General features: G+C 37.7%; 1 protein-coding gene across 1 annotated transcript in view; it reads left to right on the top strand.

Moving 5' to 3' along the window:
• MPP7 (MAGUK p55 scaffold protein 7) overlaps positions 1–25,745 on the top strand; it is a 216,549-nt gene that overhangs the window by 143,400 nt on the left and 47,404 nt on the right. Inside the window, exons 6-11 of the mRNA XM_070472173.1 lie at positions 6,407–6,538; positions 9,586–9,667; positions 10,567–10,652; positions 14,537–14,611; positions 14,802–14,998; positions 15,474–15,538. Of these exons, the coding sequence (XP_070328274.1) occupies positions 6,407–6,538; positions 9,586–9,667; positions 10,567–10,652; positions 14,537–14,611; positions 14,802–14,998; positions 15,474–15,538 (637 nt within the window). The remainder of the gene's footprint in view (positions 1–6,406; positions 6,539–9,585; positions 9,668–10,566; positions 10,653–14,536; positions 14,612–14,801; positions 14,999–15,473; positions 15,539–25,745) is intronic.

The following is a 25,745-nucleotide window of genomic DNA, read 5'->3' on the forward strand; positions in this document are numbered from 1 at the left end:
AGGATGTACTGCTTCCTGTATTGGATTGCACTCAGTCTTCAAATTTTTTAATTCATCAGTTGCCATATACAAAAGACAACTAATAATTGTTATTCAATAGTGTCTACAAAATCCAGTCTTACTGTCCAAATCTTAAAGTCCAGGAAAAGTAAAGTATAAAGGAAGCCACTGAGAAAACAGTGATGGTAGTGTCACAAAAGGCCACATAGATATAGCAGACTCTAAAGCATACTGCAGTGGGGCAGGGGCAAGGACCCAAATAGGGGCACTGAAGGAGGGAGCCTTTGTTTCCAGAGAAAGCAGAATCATCAGTAAATAAAAGCACTTCCTAAGCATCATGTTACCACATTAAAGGCAAATCAGCCTCTTTGAATTGTCCTTCAGTGGCTCTTTTTTGATAAAAGTGAGGTGACATCATCTCTAGAACATGGTTTTATAATTTAGGAAGTCAGGGAAAATTCGGTAGATTTTTAAAAAGGCAATAAAATAAAAAGATTTGTTGTAATTTTTTAGCTTTCCAAAACATTCACTTACCAGAAATTACTCATTGCCCGGGCATGCAGAATGGACGAGACTTCATTAAAGCATACTGAAGGGAAAAGTTAAGCTTCCTTCTGGAGGAATAAATCAAGGTTACTCATCCTTATGAGTTAGACACTTAATTCTAAGGACCTGACAGATACTTAGAAGGTAGAATTGACTCCAGGGGGTCCAAGGCAGCAAGAGCTCAGGAGCCTGATGAGTTACAAAGCCCAGTGTTCCATTTCCTGCAGATTCTTCTAAGCAACAGGTAAACCCATCAGTTGTGATTGGTGGCTATGGCATATGGAAACACAATTTCATTTAGGTATTGCCTTTTGAAAGGAAAATCTGTATAGTGAAGAATAAGTTAGTTAAAACGGAAGAGTGGAAAACAAAGTTACTTTTACTTGTCCAAAATAAAAATGTTGCTAACCCAAACTACTTATGCAGCAAAGGTGTTAAAAATTATGAACTTGATATCTGTAAATCTTAAAAGTTTTTTATTTTTGGAATCCAGATATGAAAATACAATGCTAAGGAGGAAAAATACATGGCTGGTGTTTTATCATTGCCTTTCAACCATCATGAATCTGTTAGTTGCTCATCATGTCTGACTCTTTGTGACCCATGGACTGTAGCCCAGCAGGCTCCTCTGTCCATGGAATTCTCCAGGCAAGAATATTGGAATGGGTAGCCATTCCTTTCTCCAGGGGATTTTCCCGACACAGGGAGCGAGCCTGGGTCTCCTGCATTGCCAGCAGATTCTTTACTGTCTGAGCCATCACAGAAGCCCCAGCCATCATATCTACTTTAAAATATGTTCAATTAGCATTCACGATTATTTTTACTATGTGCAAGATACTTACCATAAATACACAGATAGTTAACAATTCTAGTGCGCTTATTAGATCTGTGTTCCCGTCTGCAATTACTCCTCCTGTCTGAAAGACTTCTTATAACATTTTTGGTAATGCAAGTCTGCTGGTGATGAATTCCTTCAGCTTCTGTGTGTCTTTAAGAAGTTCATAATATTCCTTGCTTTGAAAAGGTGTTTTTTGCTAGGTATAGAATTTTAGGTTGACAGTAGTTTTCTTTGAATATTTTAAAGATGTTGCTCACATTGTTCCTGATGGGAAGTGAGGGGACATTTTAATCTTTTTTCTTTTGTATGTAATGTGGTTTTTTTTCTTTGACTGACTTTAAGATTTCCTTTTTCACTACTTTTATGCAATTTGATGTTATTTCTTTTCTGTTTATTGTGCTTTGAAACATTTGGGCTTTTTTATTTCCATCAAATTTGGAGTATTTTCTGTCATATTTCTTCAGACTTTTTAAAGAACCTCTCCTGTCTTTGAAGATGCCAATTCCCACAGCTCAATAATCATGTGTTGATGATTTTTCATTATATTTTCTTTGTGTTTCATTTTACATAGTTTTATTCTTTGCCTACAAGTGTTAATCTCATTCAGTGTACTTTTTTTTCATTCATTCACTGTACCTTTTAATCTATAGAAGCTTGATTTGAATATTTTTTGTATATCCCAAGTCTCATGTTCAGCCCTTCTAGCTTTTTGAACATTTAGAGTGCAATTATAACTATTAATTTTCTTCTCAGTGATCTGTCTGTAATTTCAAGATTTAGTTCTGTATAATTTTAATACCTGTGTAATTTTTCAGGGTTTAGTTAATAGCTTTATATTTTTCACCATTGTGTAGTTTCTGCTTTCTTTACATGCCTGGTAATTTTTGACTGACAGTCATTGTGAGTTTTACTTCCTTTGATGCTGGATATTTTTGTATATTTATAGATAATATTCTTGAGTTCACATCATGCAGTTAAGTAACCTGAAAACATTTTGATCCTTCAGAGGCTTGCTTTTAAGCTGTGTTAAGTGAGATCTTAGCACTGTGTAATCTTGGGCTAATTATTTCCCACTATGAAGATAGTACCCCTCTACTAATTTTCCTCAGTGCCCTGCAAATCGTGAGAATTTTCCTTGTAACTTGTGGGAACAGGAGTTATTCCTGCCCTGTGCAAGCTTCAGGGATTGTTTTCTCTCATGCAGGGTTTCTCAGCCCCGGAACTGTTTAGGTTTGAGGACTAGATAATTATCTGGGGGCGGGGATTGTTCAGTACGGTATAGGTTGCCTGGGAGCATCTCTGGCCTCTGTGCACTAGATGGCAGTGTATGCGTGTGTGCTCAGTCGTGTCTGACTCTTTGTGACCCCATGGACTGGAGCCCACCAGACTCCTCTGTCCACGGGATTTTCCAAGCAAGAATACTGAAGTGGGTTGCTGTTTCTTCCTCCAAGGGGTCTTCCTGACCCAGGGATAAAACCGACATCTCTTGCATCCACTTCATTGGCAGGCAGATTCTTTACCACTGGGAAGCCAGGTGGCAATGGCATCCCTTGAATCATGACAATCCAAAGATGTCCCCAGACAGCCCTCAGTTCCCAGCCACTCTCCTAATCCTTTCTGGCAGCTGTCCATACACAAGCCTTGGCCAAGGACTCAAGAAAGTCTGTGTCTGTCGCTCACTCTGCTCTCATCCCTTCGCTGAGAACTTTAACCCCTTGACCTCCCGCGATTCCCAGCTCTCTTGTCTCCACTAAGGAAGACTGCTGCATTCCACCTGGGTTCCTTCTCCTCCAACACAGCCAGGAACCTTGCTCTAGACAGTAAGCTGGGCAGTCTTAGGGCCCACAGTTATTTCCTGTCTCTCAGTGGTCACTGTCCTTCTCTTATTTCATGTCCAATGTCTTAAAAAATCATTGCTTCATTATCTCTTTCTGAAAATTTTCTCTAGCAGGTACCTGGTAACTTCACTTTGGTTTCCATCCTCATTCTTGAACAGTACTTTTGCTAGATACACAATTCTGAGCTGACTATAATTTTTTAATGTGTTTTTATCTTCTAGTTATATTGCTGCTTGGTCACTCAGTTCTCATTTTTTTTTTTTCTTTCTCATAATCTGTGTTTTTCTCTCTCATATTTTTAAGAACTACTTTCTGTTTCTGGCATTCTGTCTTTTCACTATAATGTGTGTAAGCATGGGTTAATTTTTACTTTTCCTGCTTCTTGAATCTTTAGATTATATTCCCCATCAACTGCCAGAAATCTGCAGCTATTATCTCTTCAGATATTTTGTCATCTTGATGCTGTTCATTCTATCCCTTTGAAAATTTTGTTGGGTACCACAAACCATAAAGGAAAAAGTATTATTGGGCTCATTAATTTGGATCCTTTTTTTTTTAATCAAAAAATGCTAATAAGAAAGTGAAAGGACAAGTTACCAAATGGGAGAATGAGAGAATGTATTTATGGCACAAAGCTTTGGATCCAGCATATTATAAAGGACTCTTACAAATCAAGAAGAGAAAGATAGATGGAATGGAAAAATGTGCAAGGATCTTGAACAAACATTTCATAGAAGATATCATGAGTTACGAGAAAGATGAACTTTCAACCATTAGAAGATACCACTGTATACTCAGAATGGTCAGATTTAAACTAATACTGTAAACTGTTGGATCCTGAGACACAGCTAGAACTCACATAGCTGCTGGTGGGAGTGTCGCTGGAGCAACCTGTTCGTCTCATCTGCCTGTGTTTAATGACCCAGACATTACACCCTTAAATACACTTAACCTGAATTTGTGTATCTGTGCATCAACAGATATGTGCATAATAGAATTGCTTTAATGGCCAAAAGTGAAAACAACCTCAGTGTCCCTCAGAGACATAATGAGTAAAGAAATTATGAAATATATACATGTTGGAGTGCTGCACAACAATGAAAACAGAATGACTACCAGTAACAGCATGGATGAATCTCACTTATTAGCAGGAAAAAGAAACATCTGCTTATGATTCCATTTATGCAGTATTTAAATAGAGGTCATGGTGACTGGGAAGGAGCATACTTAGGGCCCCTTGGAGTTCTGTTAATGTTGTGTTTCTTGCTTGGGTGATATTTACAGGGACATAGACATTTTTGAAGATTCACATTCCAGTATGCTTATGAATTATTATAGTCAATAAGAAAGCTTATAGTCAATAAAGAAACCACTTCTTTGCCTTCTTAAGAGCTTCTGTTTCAGCAGATAGCAAATATATACATAAAAGCATACTACTACTACTAAGTCGCTTCAGTCGTGTCCGACTCTGTGCAACCCCATAGGCGACAGCCCACGAGACTCCCCAGTCCCTGGGATTCTCCAGGCAAGAACACTGGAGTGGGTTGCCATTTCCTCCTCCAATGCAGGAAAGTGAAAAGTGAAAGTGAAGACGCTCAGTTGTGTCCGACTCTTGGTGACCCCATGGACTGCAGCCTACCAGGCTCCTCCGTCCATGGGATTTTCCAGGCAAGAGTACTGGAGTGGGGTGCCATCGCCTTCTCCGACAAAACATAAATGTGGTTAAAAATTACGAGCATGTGTTAAAGCAAAGGAGATGGTGCTATGAGATCAGGTAACCTGGGGGTCTGCTTTTAAATCAGATGTTTTAGTCACTCCTCTGAGAAAGAGGCCAGTTATGTAAGCTGAGTGAGGAGGACAGTGGAGGTAAGGTGAGGTTGGAGACAAATACAAGACTAGAAGGTGCTTCAGAGTTTGAGTTTGCTTTTCATCCCATGCTCTTCATTCATGGACTGTATTAGTCAATGGGGTCACAAAGAATCAGACACGACTGAGCAACTTTCATTCATTCATTCTTTGTCCCAAAACCAGTGTAAATTTACAGGAGTTACTAGTAGACCAGTTACGATTTACTCTGAGTTTCAAAACAGTCACTCTGGCTACCCTGTGAGTCATGGATTTGAAAATGAGTCAAAGGTGAATGCAGCTGGACCAGCTGGGGCTCCAGGTAAAAATGCCCCAGATAAAAATGATGGCATCGATGATCTAGACCAAGGATATGCCAACTTTTTCTGTAAAAAGTGTTTGTGGCTTCTATTCAGTTTCACCATTGTAACATGACAGCCAACATAAACAAACCATATGTCAATGAATGAGTGTGGCTGTGTTCCAACAAAGCTTCGTTTACGAAATAGGTGGCATTGTCGGCCAACCTCTGCCCTGGACTAGAGAGAAGATAACAAGTGTTAGCATACATGTTAGAAGCAGATTTAACAGAATATGGGCTGGATGTTGGGAGTGTAGCTGAGAGGAGAGGTTTCAAGGATTTCTAAGCTTCTGGCTGGAATAACTGATGGATCATACTGATTAGGAAACAAATCAGTTAAAAGTCTAGACCCAGTCACCCCAAATATACTGATGTGTCATGTTTTTCTAATCTTTGGTCTCTAGTGACAATACAGTTGTTTTGAGAACTTTTACCACCATAACAGTCATGACTAGAAATACTTTTTTTTTTTTAATACACATTAGTCACCTATTACACTAAACATGAAAAAGTGAGAATACCACAGAAGAATGAAAACTCAGTTGTATGAGCAGTTCTTTTTGTGTTTTCTGCTAATAGAAGGAAAGGAAAAAAAAAATGCATGCGTAGTTTCCCCGGTCTCCTGCTGGCCCATTGATCATGTATTTATAGCCTCATTTTCACCCTCCCTTCAAAAGTAACCACCCACCCCCGATACACACACCCCCTCCCCACTCCCCCAGCTGCCACCTTTCTTGGATGAACCAGAGAATACACAGCTTAGAAGGTGCCTTATGCTGATTCTTGTTGTACATTAGTGACCATGGAGGGCTGCCTCTGCTGTTCTGCACCCCCTTGCCCAATTTGTAAGAGGTTCCTTTCCAAGTAGTTGCATTATTATCGTTGCTGTGCCACAATTAGAACATTGGTTTCATTTTCCTCATAGTTGGGTGTGTTTAGGGTTTTATACTGAACACTTTTCACCTTTGACTTTGATAGGCTTTGCTCTCTGTGCATGACACTGTGGCTCAGAAGAATTATGATCCTGTGTTGCCTCCTATGCCTGATGACATTGACGATGAGGAAGACTCAGTGAAAATCATCCGCCTGGTCAAAAACAGAGAACCGCTGGTGAGTTTTGGTCCATCTTTTATGCTCAGCTATGAGTGGATACCATGATAAAGACCAGTCTGATGGGTGCATATCATTTATTCCTATCTTTAAAATATGCTTCCTCTGTGTCTTCAAACTCAGAATGGAGCATTCACATCTAAAGGAGATGATGGAGAAAAATTAAAACAGAGCCAAAGAAACTGGCATTCTTTTGGTTATAAATGGCAATCATTTTTAAAGTGTTACTGGTTGGCATCTATAAAAGATGATGTGACATGCACCAGCTGCAGCTGATTGAGATTAAAAAGTGCAACTGAAAATAATTGCTTATGGCTTTTCTAGAAAGCAGATTGATTTTAAAGTGATGAGAAATTAACCAGGAATCTGATAGTTCAAAATGTAGATGTAGCTATTTGCTTTAGCGCCGGGATTTAGGCAGCTCTGCGTCATGTCCAGGGCCTGTGGTAGTGGGACAGTGCCTCCCACCCACCCCCAGTGGTGTCGAGTCCAATCTTCAGAGCCTCAAAAGGCAAAAGGAACTTTTTGTAATTAGATAAAGATCTTGACATGGGGACCGTCTCTTGGATTATCAGGTGGGACCAAGGTAAACATAAGGGTTCTTATTAAAGTGAAAGAGGGAGGCAGAAGGGTTAGAGTTACAAAAAGAGATGTGATGATGAAGCAAGGGCTGAAGTGATGAGACCAGGAGCCAAGGGGTGCTTTTGTACAATGTCACGTGGAATGTGGTCTTGTTTTATTGGGTTTTGATCTTATTTTCATGCAAGTACATTGCACTAAGAATACTTCAAGGAAGTGTGTTAATAAGGGTTTGGAAAGCAATATGGAAACAAAATCTTCAGGAATGTAGGGATCAAAACGAAGATTGTGTTGTGCTATTAACAGTATCATGTAGAAAGTGAGACACCATTTCTCAGGTCCATGTTTTCCCTCCAAGGATCAGGAGAATCAGCAGATAGCCAGCATTTCCATTCCAGGGTCCTATCTATCTTGATGTATAAATATATTTCAGGGCCTTTAACAAGTCCTTTAAGTGTTGAGTGCTTTCCGATCTCTGCACGTTCTGGAAGTGATCCCTCCAGCTGTGACTTTAAAAACTACTTATGTGCTGGTGACTCCCAGGTCACATTTCTCTTACAGATATTTCTTCTAATCTTTAAGTTTGTATGTCCTTCAGTCTGCCCAGTATCTCCATTTGGATGTCTGGTAGGCATCTCAGTCTTCACAGTCCAAAAGTCAGCCCCAGCCGATCTTTGTCCCCGAATCTGTTCCACCCTGTGGTTCCCCAGTGGACAGTCTCATCTTTCCAGTTACTCAGCCAAAAGCCATAGCATCTGACATCCCACAGATACTGTGTCTCAAGGGACCCAGCTGCAAGTCTTCCCACAGCCTTAGATGCCCTGGAATCTATTCACCACTCGATGTAGGGACCTGACAGGCACATTCAAAGAAGGAAGAACTGATAATCTGAATCTGCAAAAGTAATATATTTATAGCCTTATGAATACAGGGTTACAGAAGGATTCAGAAGATTAGTAGTCTTGAATGATAAGGTTAGAAACAGCAATTCTGATCAGTTTGCCTTAGATAAGTTCTGACTTTGCTACATACTAGTTGTCTGATCTTAGACAAGTCATAACCATTTGTCATGCAATTTCTCATCTATAAAAGATAGATAAGTAGTCTTAAATTAAACTTAAACTCTGGGAGATGGTGGAGGACGAAGAAGCCTGGCATGCTGCAGCCCATGGGGTCGCAGAGAGTCGTACACGACTTAGCAACTGAACAACAATAAACAATTTTAGATTACTAGACCCTTCTGATCATTGGGCATACTTTAGTCAGTTTGAGACACATTCTTAAAGAAAGTAAAAGTTGATCTAACTACACTAGTTAGTTGTAGTAAGAATATTACATTTCTGGTCATCTTGGCTGCAAGCTACCTCCAGAAAATACCAGGAATTGGAGAGCCTAAGGTTTATAACCATGGAGAGGTACTCATTCAAGTCTTCAGCCTTGAGGGCATGTGTAGGTGATTAAAAATGCCACAAAATCATCCTAGCATGGAATTATTTAATTTTTTGCTGTTATTAGGTATGTATTTGATAGCTATCACATATAAAATGTCATATATAAAACGCTTATGAAAACAAAACTAGGAATCCTTTTATTCTATCTATTTTGTAATGCTGTAAATAAATGTGTTCACTATCAAACTTCTTTTTGGGAGGGTGAACCTTGTCCCCACCTAATATGTGTCCCTCCAGCTGTGTAATGTGACATAGATGGTTTGTCTAAACCACTGCCAGTTTCTTGGAAGAAAGTCATGAAGAGGCATTCAAAGTAACTATTTGTGCTTGCTATGCTGACAAAAAGTGTTCAGTTGATTTTCTTCTAAACACCCATAAATGAAGACTTTCTGGATTCTTTTTGAAATTATTTCCTAATCTCCTGCCAGAATGTTAGTTCCATTTGTGCTACATATAATCCTAGTACATAAAAACTAGGAGTAACAGATCTTTTTTTTTTTTTCTTTCCACTTTGTTTATTATCATTGCTGAGTTTGTTTGCTGTAATACTGTGGTAGAAGCGTTGCTGAACTAAAGGTCAGGTGGTCTGGGTTTTAGTTTTCTAGTTTATTTTCTATTCACTTCACCTTCTCTATGTACATGACCTTCTTACGGGGCTTGGGATAAAGATAAAGTGAAATGAGGAAATACTGTCAAAGTGTAAAAACAAATAGTATTCAAATGTAAGGTTCATAATGGAAAGAAGATATTTGTATACTCCATAGTATTGAAGAGAATAAAGATTCAAAAATTTTTGGACTGTGCTGAAAACCTTAGATGGTATATGCTGTAGAAGACTGTGTGTTTAGTGATGAGGATTTGTGAGGTGCCTGACATGTTATCTGTTCCTTCTGCCTCCTTTTAATTTTTTTGTAGCTGTTTTTACATTTTCCAGATAAGGTCCTTATTTCTGCCCTCTTTCTTACCACCCGGTATGTGCATTTACCCACGAATACTATTTTTTTTTTTTCTTTAAAGGGAGCCACTATTAAAAAGGATGAGCAGACTGGGGCCATCGTGGTGGCCAGGATCATGAGAGGAGGAGCTGCAGATAGAAGTGGTGAGAGTGTACACATGTTTGACAGGTGTGGACAAGTCATGTGGGTTTTATGTGTCACATTTCCGGTATATAACTGAGAGGATGGCAGGATTTAGACAGTACAACAAAACAGTAATAAGGTATTTTTCTCTATGTTCAAATGTGGTTATTGTTCAGTTGCTAAGTCGTGTCTTGATTATTTGCGACCGCATGGACTACAGCATCCAGGCTTCCCTGTCCATCACCAACTCCTGGAGCTTGTTCAAACTGATGTCCATTGAGTCAGTGATGCCATCCAACTATCTCATCCTCTGTTGCCCCCTTCTCCTCTTGCCTTCAATCTTTCCTACAGCGTCAGGGTCTCTCAGTGAGTCATCTCTTCGCATCTGGTGGCCAAAGTATTGGAACTTCAGCTTCAGCATCAGTCCTTCTAATGAATATTCAGGGTTGATTTCCTTTAGGATTAACTAGCTTGACCTCCTTGTTATCCAGGGGACTCTCAAGAGTCTTCTCCAGCATCATAGTTCAAATGAACCTATTTAAATAAATGATAAATCTCATATTGCTTTACAGTCTTCACTTATATGGGCTTCCAAGGTTATAAGACTTATTTCAATGTTTCTGATTTCAAAAGTACTGCTAAAAGTGTGCAGCCTTTACAAATACTATTTTGAAGATGAAAGTAATGTGCGTTTTTAGAAAAAGACTGAGATGCTGCTGCTGTTCCTTTGGCAGTGTAGTGAGGTTGTGGTCTTGGAGTCGTTCTCTGGGGGCTCAGCCTCCGAAACCTGAGAGGCATGAGGTATGTTGCCCTCACAGGCACTGGGGGACCACACGGAGCGTTCAGTGTGGACACAGTCACAAACCATGGTTTCTTTTGTAGGTAATGCTGCTGGTTTTCTGAATTTGCTTTTTCTCAGGTCTTATTCATGTTGGCGATGAACTTAGGGAAGTGAATGGGATACCGGTTGAGGATAAAAGGCCTGAGGAAATAATCCAGATCTTGGTAAGCTGAAAATTTATTTTAAAATTGCCATGAAAATGAAACTGAATCGCTGTGTTTCAGACTCGGTAATGAACACAGGATTTGGATTCGCCAATCCAGGATTTGGATCCTGACTCTATTAACTTAATCCCTGGATGTCCTTGGAAAATACCTTCATCTTTTTATTGCTTCCCTGTATTCATCTACAAAATGAGAATAAGAAGTGGTAAATCTCTCACTGGAGCGTTCAAAGATTCAACGAGCTCCTGTAGGTCAGGAGTTTGACAGGGCCTGTCCCAAATTAGGTCTTTAATACACATTGCCAGTGATACATTTATCTCTGGGGCCTATATCTTCCAGGTATATAAAGTAGTGAAACTAATTTAGATATCTTAAATCTAAAATGGAATGAAACTACTATAGGTCTTGGCAATATAAATTCTCAAATTCATTTGTTTATTCATAAGAAGAAAATAGAGATTGTCCCTGTTACGTATAAAAACATATTATTAACCTGTCAAGAGTCTTGGTATCTCAAAACGGACCTCAGTATATATGAAAATTTAGTAAGTGATTAAGATTGCATTTTTGAGTGTGAAAGCAGTGAGATTGTTTCATAAACGGTATTGGATTAAGTGATTATTCAGTTAGAAAAATAGTCCTTATTGTACAACTCACACAAAACTAAATTCCTCCAAATTAAGTTTTTTAAAAAATCACTGTGCTCCATCATGTCTGACTCTTTGTGACCCCATGACCTATAGCCCACCAGGCTCCTCTGTCCATGGAATTTTTCAGGCAAGAATACTGGAGCAGGTTGCCCTCTACTCTAGGGGAATCTTCCCAACCCAGGGATTGAACCTGCATCTGTGTTTCCTGCATTGGCAGGCGGGTTCTTTACTTTTTTTCTTTTTTACTACTCTGCCACCTGAGAAGCTCCCACACTACACTTGATCTTAGCCAAAAGGCCAAGAAAGAATTTCTAACCTTGATGTGAAATTCAAATAGATGTAATGACTAGAACTGAAAACTTTTTCTACAGGAAAAGATGCTGTACATAAAATTTTAAAGTCAAATGAGGTTATAGGCAAAATATTTTCAATTTGTATGATTGAAGGCTCATATTTTAATGTATATGAGAGTTCTTAACAGTCATTAAGAAAAAAGCAATTATAGAACAGCAAAGCATATGTACAGACAAAAATGACCAAAAAACATGATGTCTGAAAAATATTGGACTGCTGATTATTTAAAAGCTTGATAATGCCTAGAGTTAGCCAGATTATAAGGAAATAATGTTTATATGCTTTTGTTGGTAGGATAAACTAATAGAATCTTTTGAGATGGCTATCTGAAACTGTCCACTCTAAATTTGTATACTCTTTAATAAGAAATTCAACTGTTGACTTCCCTGGCAGTTCAGTGATTAAGACTCTGCACTTCCACTGCAGGGAGCATGTGTTCAATCCATGGTCAGGAAACAAAGATCTCATATGCCATGCAACATGGTCTCACACACATACACACATACATACACACAAACAGAAAAGTATTTACAAGAAATTCAACTGTTGCAAATTAACCCTAAAGGAAATAATTTGGCAAATGTGTATAAATAAGATAGTTTAAAATTATCTAGAAACTATTAAGAAGGTTGCACTGATTGAATAATTGTTCATCCAAGTGATGGATTATTGTGAAGTGGTCACACTGGTTGATAGACCTTGTGATTTAGTAATAACAATAGTACTAGTGATTGCTTACACTGATTTAGCCCTTAGTAATGCTGTTGTAAGGGCTTACATAAATTAAAACACATGCACAAACTAGAAGAATGGGAAAAGGGATTATTGAGAAGACTTGCTTTCTTTCTACTTTCTTTCAATATTCTTAGTAAGATTAGTGAGTTACTTTTATCAAAAGCAATAGCAACAATATTATCATTTTGAAATCGCTCCTTTATGAAATTCTGATATTTATGTTGTTAAACTCCCATTTTATGTGATTGTCTGTCCTGCACTAGAGTTGCTTCCATATGCTGACAAAAACTGATTCTACGCTCTAAAAAAATGAACTTCTTTACAAAACAGAAGCAGAGTCACAGATGTGAAAAAAACAGATTTATGGTTCCCAGGGGGCGATGGGGGAGGGATAAATTGGGAGGTTGAGATTGGCATATATACACACTGCTGTGTATAAAATAGATAACTAATAAGGACCTCTGGTGGAGCCCAGGGAACTCTACTCAGTTCTCTGCAGTGGCCTATATGGGAGAGGAATCTAAAAAAAGGACAGGTACATGTATAACTGATTCACTTTGCCGTGCAGCAGAAACTAACAGTATTGTAAATCACCTATACTCTAATAAAAATTTAAAGAAGTAAAAAAAGGCTGACTCTCTGCAGCTTTCCCCCCCCATCTTGGCTTTCAGTGACTTTATGCTGATACGTTAAAATTGGCCATGGTGGGAGCATTCACACCGTGAAAACTGGCAGATAGTAGCAGTCGGGGCCTTTTTAACCAAAGGGTGTCCTGGTTACAGCACTTGCTGATGGTGAGCTTCACCTTCTCCTTCTCTCCCTCCCTTCCTGTCTCCACCTTCTCCTCTTTTCTTCCATCCTTCATTCCTCTTAAATATGTACCAGATATTTAGAGCTTTCACAGAGCTTACAGTTTAGTGGGGGTAGCAGACATTTGGGTTTTCCTGATGACTCAGAAGGTAAAGAATCCATCTGCAATGCAGGAGACCCAGGTTTGATCCCCTGGAGAAGGGAATGGCAACTCTCTCCAGTATTCTTGCCTGAAGAGTTCCGTAGACAGAAGAGCCTGGGGTCGTGAAGAGCTGGACATGACTGAGTGACTAACGCTTTCAGTACCTTTCATGTTCACTCGAAACAGAACTAGTTCGATCAGTAAAACTTGGAAGCGATTTCTTCAACAGACATTAAGAAATAATTGTATAGGAAGTGATTTCTTCAACAGACATTAAGAAATAATTGTATAGGAAGTGATTTCTTCAACAGACATTAAGAAATAATTGTATAAGTAATTATATAGATCTGGTTACGACAAATGCTAAAAGAAGAGAGAGAATGGTATAAGAGTGTGTTAAAGGAAGACCTACTCTTAAATTTTTTTTCTGAAGTATAGTTGACTTACAATGTCATGCTAGTTTCAGATGTACAGCAAAGTGATTCAGTAGCACACACACATATTCTCTTTCAGATTCTTTTCTGTTTAGGTTATTACAGAATATTGAGCAGAGTTCCCTGTAGCAGCTCTGACAGTAGATCCTTGTTACCTACTGTTGTGTGAGGGAGTCATTAAAGAATTGTGGGTATTGTTGCTTGTTTCCACCAAATTAAATAATCTCTTCATTTTTTAACTAATCTACATCATTTGGTACTTTACTTACTAACCAGAATCTACAGAGATGAGTGTTCTTCATTATTTTTCTGATGAACCTTGCTACTGATTGAGTCCTGTATTTATAACCACATTACTGACAGTTGTAGGTATTTTGTCCCTGAAAGTGAGATCCTTGGATGTGAAGGTCTGAGCCTCACATGCAGTCTGTTCTTTGCATTTAATCCTGTCTCTGTAAGGCACTGTGCATATTCTCTGTTTCTGTTTTGAAGTAACATGGATGGTAATATATTCACTGGCGTTTTTAAAGTGCACAGGAGGATTTAGTGGTTAATGTTTTTTAACTTATTTGACAAACTTTAGCACTTTCTCCCGTTACAGGAATTTCTACAAAAATAGTTTCCTTGGTTTGTTTTATCTAAGAGTAGAAGATCCCAAGCTTGTAAATTTTCAGAATCATTTCATTTTCTACCTATTTTAGTTCCTTTCTCTTTGGTTCCCAAGGTTTTCTTATAACATTTTCTTTCCTCTGATAACAGGCTCAGTCTCAGGGTGCAATAACATTTAAAATTATACCCAGCATCAAAGAAGAGACACCATCGAAGGAAGGCAAGGTAATCATTGCTTAAAAATCCTTTTTATTTCCCCCCAGGAGGAACTAATGTTTTTCCATTTAATACATATCTTTGTCTCAGCAAGTTGACCTTAATATTCTGTTTTTTAAATAATTCAGAGTTAGAAGAATACTGGCCATTTCACATTTACTCTTTATATTTATTCATCGTAAACGGAACTCTCTTCTAGATGTTTATCAAAGCCCTCTTTGACTATGACCCTAATGAGGATAAAGCAATTCCATGTAAGGAAGCCGGGCTTTCTTTCAAAAAGGGAGATATTCTTCAGATTATGAGCCAAGATGATGCAACGTGGTGGCAAGCAAAGCATGAAGGAGATGCCAACCCCAGAGCAGGACTGATTCCCTCTAAGCATTTCCAGGAAAGGTGAGTTCCTGGCGCAGAATCATGGCCTGTCTGCAGCTGACCTTTTGTTCCCTGCAAAATACCATTTCAGCATAGTTGTGATAAAATAAGCCCTGAAACCTTGCCTTCGAAGCCTTTATCCCTCAGGTTTGGATTTCTGTTTTGTCTAATGAAGTATGAATAATGACCAAAAATAACATGACAATCTCAGGTCATATTCACTTTTTGTTATGAAGCAAATGGAAAATAGCACATTAATATCTGAAACTGCATTGATGTGAAAGCTAGGAGAAAAAAAAAAAGTGATTTCAGAGTCAGGAGAATTTATAAAAATTTGGAAGTTAGAGGATTTATTTCTTAATTTGAGTAGATTGCATTGTATTCATTTTTTTCCTCCAACTTTCCATTTTTTCTTAAGACTTTTAGTATTTTAGTGATATATTAGTCTTGGATCTGTCCTGAAAATTGATAGGCATATTGACCTTCTTTTCCCCAGGAGACTGGCTCTGAGACGACCAGAAATATTAGTCCAGCCCCTGAAAGTTTCCAGTAGGAAATCATGTAAGTTTGTTAATAAGAGTGCAGAAAACCTAAACCTTGCTGTTTATTTTTTTAATATTATAGCAGGTGTTTGTGGTAGAATAAGAGGTCCTATTACGTGTGGTAACTTTTGGATCATCTTTTCATAAGAACCAACAAGTAAGAAATTCATAGTGGGAATGGCAAAGTGAATCTTTGGAAGAAAGGGGTCTTTGGGAATTGTTTATAATAAACCCATGACTCACTCTTTAAGGAAAAAAAAAAAAGATTGCTACTCTTTTTGTTTTTTGAATTGAGGTATTTTATATTGTAACCTAAAATGCATCCCTTATTTCTCTAAAGCTAAGAGGTTTGGTTAAGATGATTCTTGGTAAAGATTAGAGGGGGAAAAAAAAATCCATCATTTTCTTGGGCACAAAAGCAATTGTGCCTAAAACAGTTGTTCTTGTTCTATTTTGTTCCTTATTTGTTTGGACATCATAGTAGCTCTGACCTTCACCCTGTCTGTTCAGAGTTATTACCAGACTAGATTAAAAGAAAATAAGAGGAAGAAAAACAAGGATGTAGGATTGCTGGAAGAAATAGTGTGGTTTTTCTTTCAACCTACCCTTCTCTCAGCCACTCTTGACTTCCCATCTCCCACCTCTTATAAGTCCCCAGCTTATCTTTAAATGTCCTACTTTATCTTCTTTGTTTCATGGTTCTAGGTATTTTAAGAGTTTTTAAAAAGCCCTTTGTTTTCAGCATAGAAATTGTACATTAAAAGGTGAAATGAGCAAATAAACGGTCCTGGAATTATACACCAACATCTGTTTTTGGTATCGCTGCGTTTTTCACATCTCCTGTTATTTCTGTCAGTTAGTAGGAGCATAGAGCCCAGGAATCACATTAGAAGGGAGCCAAACTGCAGTCGCGTATAAATCTCACCAGCAGGCTTCAAGCAGAGCACTGATGCGAAAGCCTGCTTGTTGCTCTGTTCAGTCTGGGCCGAAGGAAGAAACCCTTATCGTAGACTGCCACATGGACTGTGACACTGAGGGCTTCACGTTTAACCAGACTATTGCGTTGTTCAATGTGATGGATTTTCACTGGGAGCACATCCAGAGGAAAGGGGCTTTGAGGCCCTACCCGACTTGCTGTCTGAGGGACTTTTGCATTTGAGGGCCTGCACACTTCTTATATATGTGGGACAAAATATGTGTAACCTGAAAATGAAGTAGATGTGATTCTACTCAAATCTGAATGCATACTCAAATTGGCTTGAGTTTTAGACAGTGTAGACATGTACCATTGGTTATAATTATGAATGTTCACTTATGTAAAATTTTTGATAGATTTTTTTTTTTAAACTGTGCAAAGTAGAGAGGTTGTCTTTTTAATAGCTCTCTCCACTGGTTTCAGTATAAATGTTTGTGAATGTGAGAGTGTGTGTGTGTTTGTGTGTGGGTGTGTGTGTAGAAGCACTAATTATAATGGAGACTTTTTGTCTTTGAATGTACATAATTTCTTTTCTCTGTTAATACTCTAGTATCTGAGCCCGAGGACTTGTCTTTATGGAATGTGGAGGTCCTTTCACCCTTATTTCCTTTTCTTTCGCACTCTCTTTTTTTTTAACCTAGATTTTGATTCACTGAGAGATGCATTGTTCTCATATTTAGGTGTTTCTTATTTTTAAATAAAAATAAATCTGGTCAATATTAGCTGAAGTAAATCACTAGCATATAGTAAATACAGCATTGTTCAGAGAAGCATTATATTTCTGTGAAAATTAAATAGAAAGCCAGTGTCTTTATTCTCAAAGAATTGAAATTCCATTTGAAATTTCTTTGACTGTTGTCTCATAAACCCCTGAACTCAACAGTTATGCAAAAATCATTGCACTGGATCTGAACATTTTTTAAAGCATTTAAAAGCACTTTGTTTTGTAGCCTGTGTATTTGAAAATGATTTTTTTTTTTAATGTAACTGAATCTCATAAAAGCTGTCTGACTCAACACTTCCTGGACTTTAACTTTTGGTACTTAGATTGTTGGAGTAGGACATTCATGTTTTCATGCCCTTTGCTGAATTGTAGAATAATACTATGAAGAAAAGCAGAACGCTAATATAAAGTCTTTTATTTTTATATTTCATTTTATTGAAAAAATCTACTATATATTTTATAATCATTCTATTTAATTACATTGAGTAACATATAATAGGTTTTAAAGTTTCTGATTTAACAAAATTTCTAAAAGAAGAATAATCCACCTTGGTGTTTATAAATTTATGGAAAAAACTCATGTTTATAAAAATTTTCTTCACTAAATTTCACAAGGGCACTTAAAACCTAGGAAGATAATGGGTAAGACATGGAGTTTAGAAAAATGACTAATCTAAAAATGTCAAATTAGCCAGTTAACTTTTTCACAAAGTGATTGCTTTTGCATTACTAGTGTTTTACTCTTTATTTTAAATAAACAGTAAACTTGATAACTGAAGTCTGCTTGGAGGAAAAGTTCGTGGGTAATGGCCCTGGTACTATAAGGGTTCAGTTAGGGTGAATGTAGAAGTGAAGAAGGGTTGGCGCATCCCAGGGCTGTGTTATCTCTGCCTTTGTGTTTGTGCTAGAACTCTGGGTCCTGGCTCCATTAGACCCAGAATAAAGTAAATCAGTTTTATTCTGAATACAGTCGGAAGACTTCCTCAGGCTTTACAACTGCCATCCTTATATGCAAAATTCTGAGTGTATGTGGTATTCAATCCTGATGCTTAGTTATAGCTCCTCTCCTTAAGAATCCATGTATATCTAATACATATCCAGAAAAATGGGCTCCTCAAACAAAATAATTTGCTTCTTACACATTCTTAAAAACTAAAACATGAACTCTTAAAACTAAAACATTCCTGAATCTTAGAAGCTTGATGTAGCAACTCATCTCCTCCTCTTCTTCTTCCTCCTCCTCCTATCCAGCAAAGACTTTTTTTTTAACTTTTTATTTTATATTGGAATGTAGCTGATTAACAACGTTGTGATAGTTTCAGGTGGAGAGCAAAGGGATTCAGCCATGCATATACTACATGTATCCATTCTCCCCCCAAACTCCCCTCCCATCCAGGCTGCCACATAACATTGAGCAGAGTTCCCTGTGCTGTATAGTAGGTCTTTCCAACAAAGAAGTTAATACAGAATTTCATCTGCTTGCCTTCCCTGCTTCATCTAATGCTAGGCTGTCACATAATGAATGTTAATAATACAGACAGGAGAACAGAGTTGGAAAGCTGAAGAAGAACACACAGGTGTTCTTTGCTGTGATGAGGGTTCAGATAGTTACCAGAAGGACACAGGGTGTTTGGGGTTGAGTACAAGCTCATTTTATGTCTCAAGTGATACATAGGGATAGATATCCTGACAGACAACTTGGCAGCTTGTGATACTTGTGTCGATATAATTTAAAGGAACTATGTTTCTTCTGTCAAAGCTGATTTTTATAGTTCAGTTGCGTATGTAAAGCCATATGATGTCACCTAACTTCTAAGAAGAAATATTAATTTCTTTGATTACTTGAAATGTTGTTTGTTCCCTCTCTATTGAAACATAAGTATATAAGTTAGGAATTAGCTTCTTAGTAGCATAAACTTTAACTTCAATTAGATGTAATTTATATTTAAATCGAGTCTGTGTGGGATTCAGAAAAGGCTCTTATTCATGGAGTCTGTTTTACTGCAGAATGTTCAAGTATGTTATTTATTTACAGTGCTTAATTTCCTGTTTTTAGTTATCAAAGTTTAAATACCTGAATATTTCTAATAATGATGATTGAATATTAATGAAAATATTTTCTTTTACAAAATAGTTCTAATAGAATTCTGGTTATAAAAAAACAAAATTGTACAACTTACTGACTTTTTAAAAATTAGAAGGTAGAGACACAAAATATTTTAGAATGTGTTTTAACCAATTTTGATTGTTATCATGTGGGTAAAAAAGAAAACATTTAACTGCAGTCAAAGGGTGTCCATTTAGAGTGTCACCGTGTTCATTCAAAGACAAATATTTTGTGAACTGAAGATCACAGTCTACTAGCAATAAAATTTAAACATTGAGGAAAAGAGTGAATTCATTCACATGGTACCAGTGTTCTGGAAGGCCAAACATTTGAGAATAAGATATATATGTGTATATCATTACTCTACAGGTTGTTGTAATGGTACTTTCCAAGTTGAGTAAGCCCCTTCTTCCTGGCATCTTAGATAATGTTTATTTACTGTTTTCACACATACATTTAATTCAGAAATTAACAAATAGATCATGTTCTTAAATTAAGTTTGTGTGTCTAATACTTTGAAACACATTTTCTGAATATTGGTGGGATTATGTGTAAGAGCAACATATGAGGTTTTAAAAATATGTGAAATACTTTTTTGCCCCGACACCTTTTGGGAGATATCAAAGATCAGTTTGTATAGAAAGAGGTGTAGATGAATTAAGTTGTAAATTTCACATCTGATCATGAGATGGTTGAGGTGAAGACCTTTCTTGTTGTTGCTTAGTTTTCATCTCAATAAATTGTGATCTCCTTACACACATAAAGATAAGACTGTCAGGGTGTATGTGTTTAACTTTTCCACATGAGAGATTCTCAGCCATACTATCTCCTGCCTTTTGTCCTGGGACCCTGGTTCATACAGCTAAGAGAGTTGACCAGCAGTTAGAGGTCTGGTCTGTGGTCATGGATCACTGCAGCTTTTAGGGGAGATTGCAGTGAGGGGTGAGCAGTCTGAGAAAGCAGTTTCTAGAGTGGGGGCCTAACTCTGCCCCAGAGAATATCCCACCAATACGGACACAGTTTTTCCACTTGTCAGGAGCATCTGATGGGTCCCACTCTGGTAACCTCCAGCAACAAGTCCATCCTGCCGGGGATGCAGTGCTTTTCCTTCCTCTGAGGACAACGTTGCTCTCTCTCATTGTGACCTTGGTCTGTCTCTCCTCTGTGCTTTTTGTAATTGTTGCATCCTGCATATTGGTGCTCAGTGATGTGGAGTGGACTCTTGCTGCGGCTGGGAGAGGAGACAGCCCTTCCCTGGCTCCCCTGGCAGGGAAACACCTAAGAGGCTGAGGATTCTGGGCGGGCAGGAGGCTGGAGCTGTGGAGGGTAGAGGGAGGTAGTCAGGAAACTTGACAGAAATCTTATTTCCAGGGACCTTTCCCTTGACTTACATTTCCTAGTTCGAAGCTCCAGGTTTTAAAAAGTGACTTTTGGTGTGATTGCATGGTAATTCAAAACTCAGACTCTGGAACTGGACTGCGTGGGTCCACATCCCAGCTGTGCTACTTAGAAGTGCCTTATCCCTCTCTACCTCTGATTTCCCATCTGTAAAATGGGGATAATACTTCCAGCCTCATAGGGTTGTTGGAAAATTATGTAACTTTATGTGTTTGACGTGCATTCAGCAGTGCCTAACTGAAGCAAGAGTCCTGCAGCTTACTGCAGCTCTCTTCTGAGATCCACCTTTTATATATTTTTCCTCTTTGCTTTTTCTCCTGGGTTCTATTAAGCATGATACATGCTATTGGATATTTATGTGTATGTTGTGTCATGCTAAAAATACCATCTCTTCCTACTTTAGAACTGTACGGAGAAAATGTTCTTTTGAGAATTTATGCATCATATTTAGGACCTCTTATTAGAATATGAAATGTACATATGCTGCATATATTTTAAGTTACAGATTTTATGTGGATGGACTTTGGTGTTTTAATTTGTGTGTGTGTGAGAGAGAGAGAGAGAGAGACGTGGCTTTTTATCATCTAATTTATGTGATGTGGAGTCTTTAATCAAGAATGCAATATTCAGTCTATCTTATTGTGTATTATCACAAAAGCACACTCTGTTTAACAATCTGTTACGCTTTACAGCAGAAATGTCTGAGATCACAGGTTGATCAATCTTTAACATGACCTGTTTTTATGTCTACTTAGATGTTGGGCTTGGCTATCCTGTGTCACATCCCTTCATTGTTTGTTTTCTAATCATTTGTTTTAGATGCACGTGGCATTTCAGAGCTCCTAAGAAATGAGGATAAATAAACTCACAACTTGAGTGACTCACACTATAAACCTGAATAGTAATAATTTGCTTGTCATCTTGGCAAATGACTGTCCCAATAAAACTAATGCAGTTTGAAGGCCCATGGGTATTTGAAAAGTAAAAATAAGATGTTGTGCACACTTTCTTCTAAGTGTTTTCTTTGGCTTCTGTGCTGTCCTGTGAAGAGAGAAGCAAGCAGAGAGCTATTCTGATTGGTCCTGTTCACTCAGTAGGTCAGGTAGCAAAACATCTCCTGCCTTGACTTGTAGTTACAATGTTCTTCTGTTAAATATCCAGTTTTCTCTCTCCTCAATTAACTGAAGAGGAGTCTCCTAGGTCAAACCTAACTCATATGCCTTCTTATTAGTAACTTAAGAATTATTTCAGATTACTTCTTAAAATACTTTTCATCATGTAACATAGACAGCATAAAAATAAAGGGTTCTGTCTGACTCATTTCATATGTATAATAAGTTGATGACAGTTGTGAGGATATTGTTACATTTACAGGATATATAGACACTTTAAGGGCTTCTTTTGTTGCTTCTAAAATGTTTACTTCTTTTTACTATTTTCATCGTGAAATATCCTCAGTTCTAAATAGTTTAGAAACAGAACTGTGCCATGAAAATTAATATAATCCCCTTATAGAAGGTATTATTTTTAAGAAATGCTGATTTTTTTTCTGGTTATTTCCCCTTATGTACCCATAATAAACTATATGAAGACTTTTGTGTTTTTACTGCTTAAGTGTATACATTATTTTTAGACCATAACTACAGTGTAGTCTAAAATGTAGTTTTTCAGATTCTATTTATTCATTGACTAATTATTTTGAAATATTTAAAATACATTTGTTTTTTCCCTTTGGCTTTTCTAAGATGAGGAGACAGTTGAGAGTGGTAGGTGGATTTTTTTTTTTTTTTTGCTCCCTTGGGTGCAGCATCTTCCTACTTTAATTGTATTTTCTGCACATTTAATCATTTCCTCTTTTTCTTTTTTGTGCTTCTCAGAGGAAATTAAAGGTACATGTATACAAGTTTCCCTGCATAGTCTAGTAATTTTGTTTAGTGCACATATGTAAAGGATTAAATTGATCATAGTAAGCAGTTTATATTTAAAAGATCATTGTACATCCTATCTTTCATCTTGACATTATAGTACCTGCAGTCATGGTTGGACTTTGTTTTAGAAAGAAATGTACACTTCTGTTTTTTTTTTTTTGCTTCATAAAGCAGCAGTATACACAGTATTCTAATGTAGTACATTACTTTTATCTGCAGTAGTCTCAAAGATAAATGAAGAAAGCTGTGCTATTCATATCTACTGACAGACTCATTATTACCTAAGGATGTGGGTAGCGTCTTCTTAACTATTTGATTTCTGCACAGTCTGTGCTATTAGTTTTAGAAGTATATTTGTGTAAAGATGAGAAGCCTAAAATAATTAGAACCCACTACTTAAATTAAAAATTTAAGATATGCATAACCCAGTATTTGTTTAATTCTTAGAAATAATTAATAGCATATTGTTTATTTTAAAATGTTTTCATCTGTTCATTTTTTTTTAAAACCAAAATAAGGGCTGTGTCTTCATTTTAACCTTTCTGTCTACTCCAGTGAGCCAAAATAAGTGCTATATTTCACATATTCTCAAAGAGCCTGATTTACAAAAATAAATTAACTTTGGGGATCAAGTGGTATAATTTTCTTGATTGACAAAATATAAATGTATCAGACAAGTCTGTTAAAATGTTCTTGGAACTGCAGTTAAGGCACTTCCGAAACAGCGTGAAAAAAGAATTGCATGATGTTTCAAAATGTTACTGTAAACTTAAATATAAAACAGAATGTTTTATGTTTAAGAGTAGCATTGTGAGGGCTGTTCTTTGCTGTGCTTTATGATTGTTTGAAGTGATTTATTTTTTTGCATCTGTGGCTGGGCTTCTAACTGTTCTGCTTTGTTTCTTGGCTTTCGTTCTGTCTGCTCTTACACTCCATCCAGAAGATGCTGAATATGGTGGTATCAGCAGTGGAACCTATCTAGGTGAGCAATTAGTCATGGAAGAGGAGTTCTTTCTTTCTGTTGCTTTCTTCAAAGCCATTATACTGTTTTTGTCTTAAATTAGCATATTTACATTAGCATGCTCTGTTATCAGTGGGGGGTAGCATGAACCTTTATTTTAAACTGGCTCAATTGGTTGGACACAAAGGAATTAAAAATGTGCTTTGGTTTATTATTCAGGAAGCTTCCCAGATGCTCTATTTTTGAAAACCGTGGTAATTTTTTGATAGAGGATGACAAATCATCTATTTGTGCTAAGTAAGTTTACTGAATTAGTTGTATCTGGATTTCTCTAAATTATCTAGCTAGCTGTAAATTATTCAAAACTTCTAAATAACTTCCATCTTCCTAAATAACTTTGGTTCCATTTTCTAATGATTTATTATTCCCATAACCCCCCTCAAAATACCCATTGATCAGCTCCCTGTATGATTAAAGTTTATGATTAACTTGCTCCTCTGTTTTGGATGGAAAATGTTCCAACTTGGAGATGCCAAGGGATGTTATAAACAAAAATCAGGATATCCAGAGATTGTTAAAGCCTTCAGAGTTATCTTCATCTCAATTCAGACGTTTCCTCACTCTGCTGTGTGTTGAAACACTGACAAATTCTTCATTTGCAGTAGTGAGGGGTAGTGGTATGGAAACTCAGTTTGAGAGAGAAATCTTTCAATCTCCTTATTTTCAGATTAATATTTAGCAATATTTATGTACATGATGATATCTCTTTGTTATTGAAGAACAGTGCCAGATACTGTATTTGTTATTTAATATATATCTTACTTCCCTTTAAAAAAAATTTTTTTACTCTTATCTCTTATATGGCAAGATTGGTGGTATTTTATCCACTTAAAAAAAAGGAAACTGAGACACAGAAATCTTACAGGATTTACCAAAGACATTAAATGTTGCATCCTGGTTTCAAATCCACAGCTAAGTAGGTATAATACCTACTGTGTCTTTTACAGTATGCTGCCCTCTAGCTTTTCATTCTACAAAACAAACAAAAATTGCAGAACACAGGGTATTTTAATTTATATGCTGGAAAAATTATAATTTACAGAGAGAGAACTGAATGATCAGAGGGAAGTTAAAATTTGCTCAATTCTTCACTCAATTCAGAACAATACAATGTGCCAGATACTCTGTATATTAATCGATCCTCTCTTACAATCTTAGAAGCCTTAATGGCTTCAAACCAGAAGCATTGGTTAGTCTCCTGATTCTGTGGTCAGCTGGGCAGCTCTGGCCTGTGTCAGCCTGGCAGATGGCTGCAGGCTGGTTGTTTGGCTGGGGTCTGCCTGATCTGGGGGGCAGAAGTGTTCAGTTGGGCAAACTTGTTACTATCCCACATAGTTTTTCACCCTCCAGTAAGCTAACCATGTAGAGGTCTCAGGGCTCTGCAGAGCCACAGAGAGAACCATCTCTGGTATGTAAGTGCAATGAAGCCTCTGCTTATATCACATCCACTGACGACCCATTGGCCAGAACAAGTCTTGTGACCATGCCAGAGTCTGTCGGGGGTTGGGGGTGGACTGCCCTGAAAGTTGGGGGACAGGGAGAAGCCGTCACTTCAAACTTGTGCCTGTCTCCAAACTAGAAAGAGGGGCACCTATCCTTGGTCTTTGTATATCTATCCAGTGAAGAACTGTGGCATACTGTGCGTGGGGTTCTCAAGGCAAGAATACTGAAGTGGTTTGCCATTGGCTTCTCCAGTGGACCACGTTTTATGAGAACTCTCCACCATGACCCATCCATCTTGGGTGGCCCTGCACTGCATGGCTCATAGTTTCATTGTGTTAGACAAGGGTGTGGTCCATGTGATCAGTTTGATTAATTTTCTGTGATTGTGGTTTTCATTCTGTCTGCCTTCTGATGGAGAAGGATAAGAAGCTTATGGAAGCTTCCTGATGGGAGAGACTGACTGAGGGGAAAACTGGGTCTTGTTCTGATGGGCGGGGCCATGCTCAGTAAATGAGATGGTTGGATGGCATCACTGACTTGATGGACATGAGTTTGAGTAAGCTACTGGAGTTGGTCATGGACAGGGAAGCCTGGTGTGCTGCAGTCCATGGGGTCACAGAGAGTCAAAC

Source organism: Odocoileus virginianus, chromosome 9, assembly GCF_023699985.2.
Source record: "Odocoileus virginianus isolate 20LAN1187 ecotype Illinois chromosome 9, Ovbor_1.2, whole genome shotgun sequence".
NCBI classification, from domain to species: Eukaryota; Metazoa; Chordata; class Mammalia; order Artiodactyla; family Cervidae; genus Odocoileus; species Odocoileus virginianus.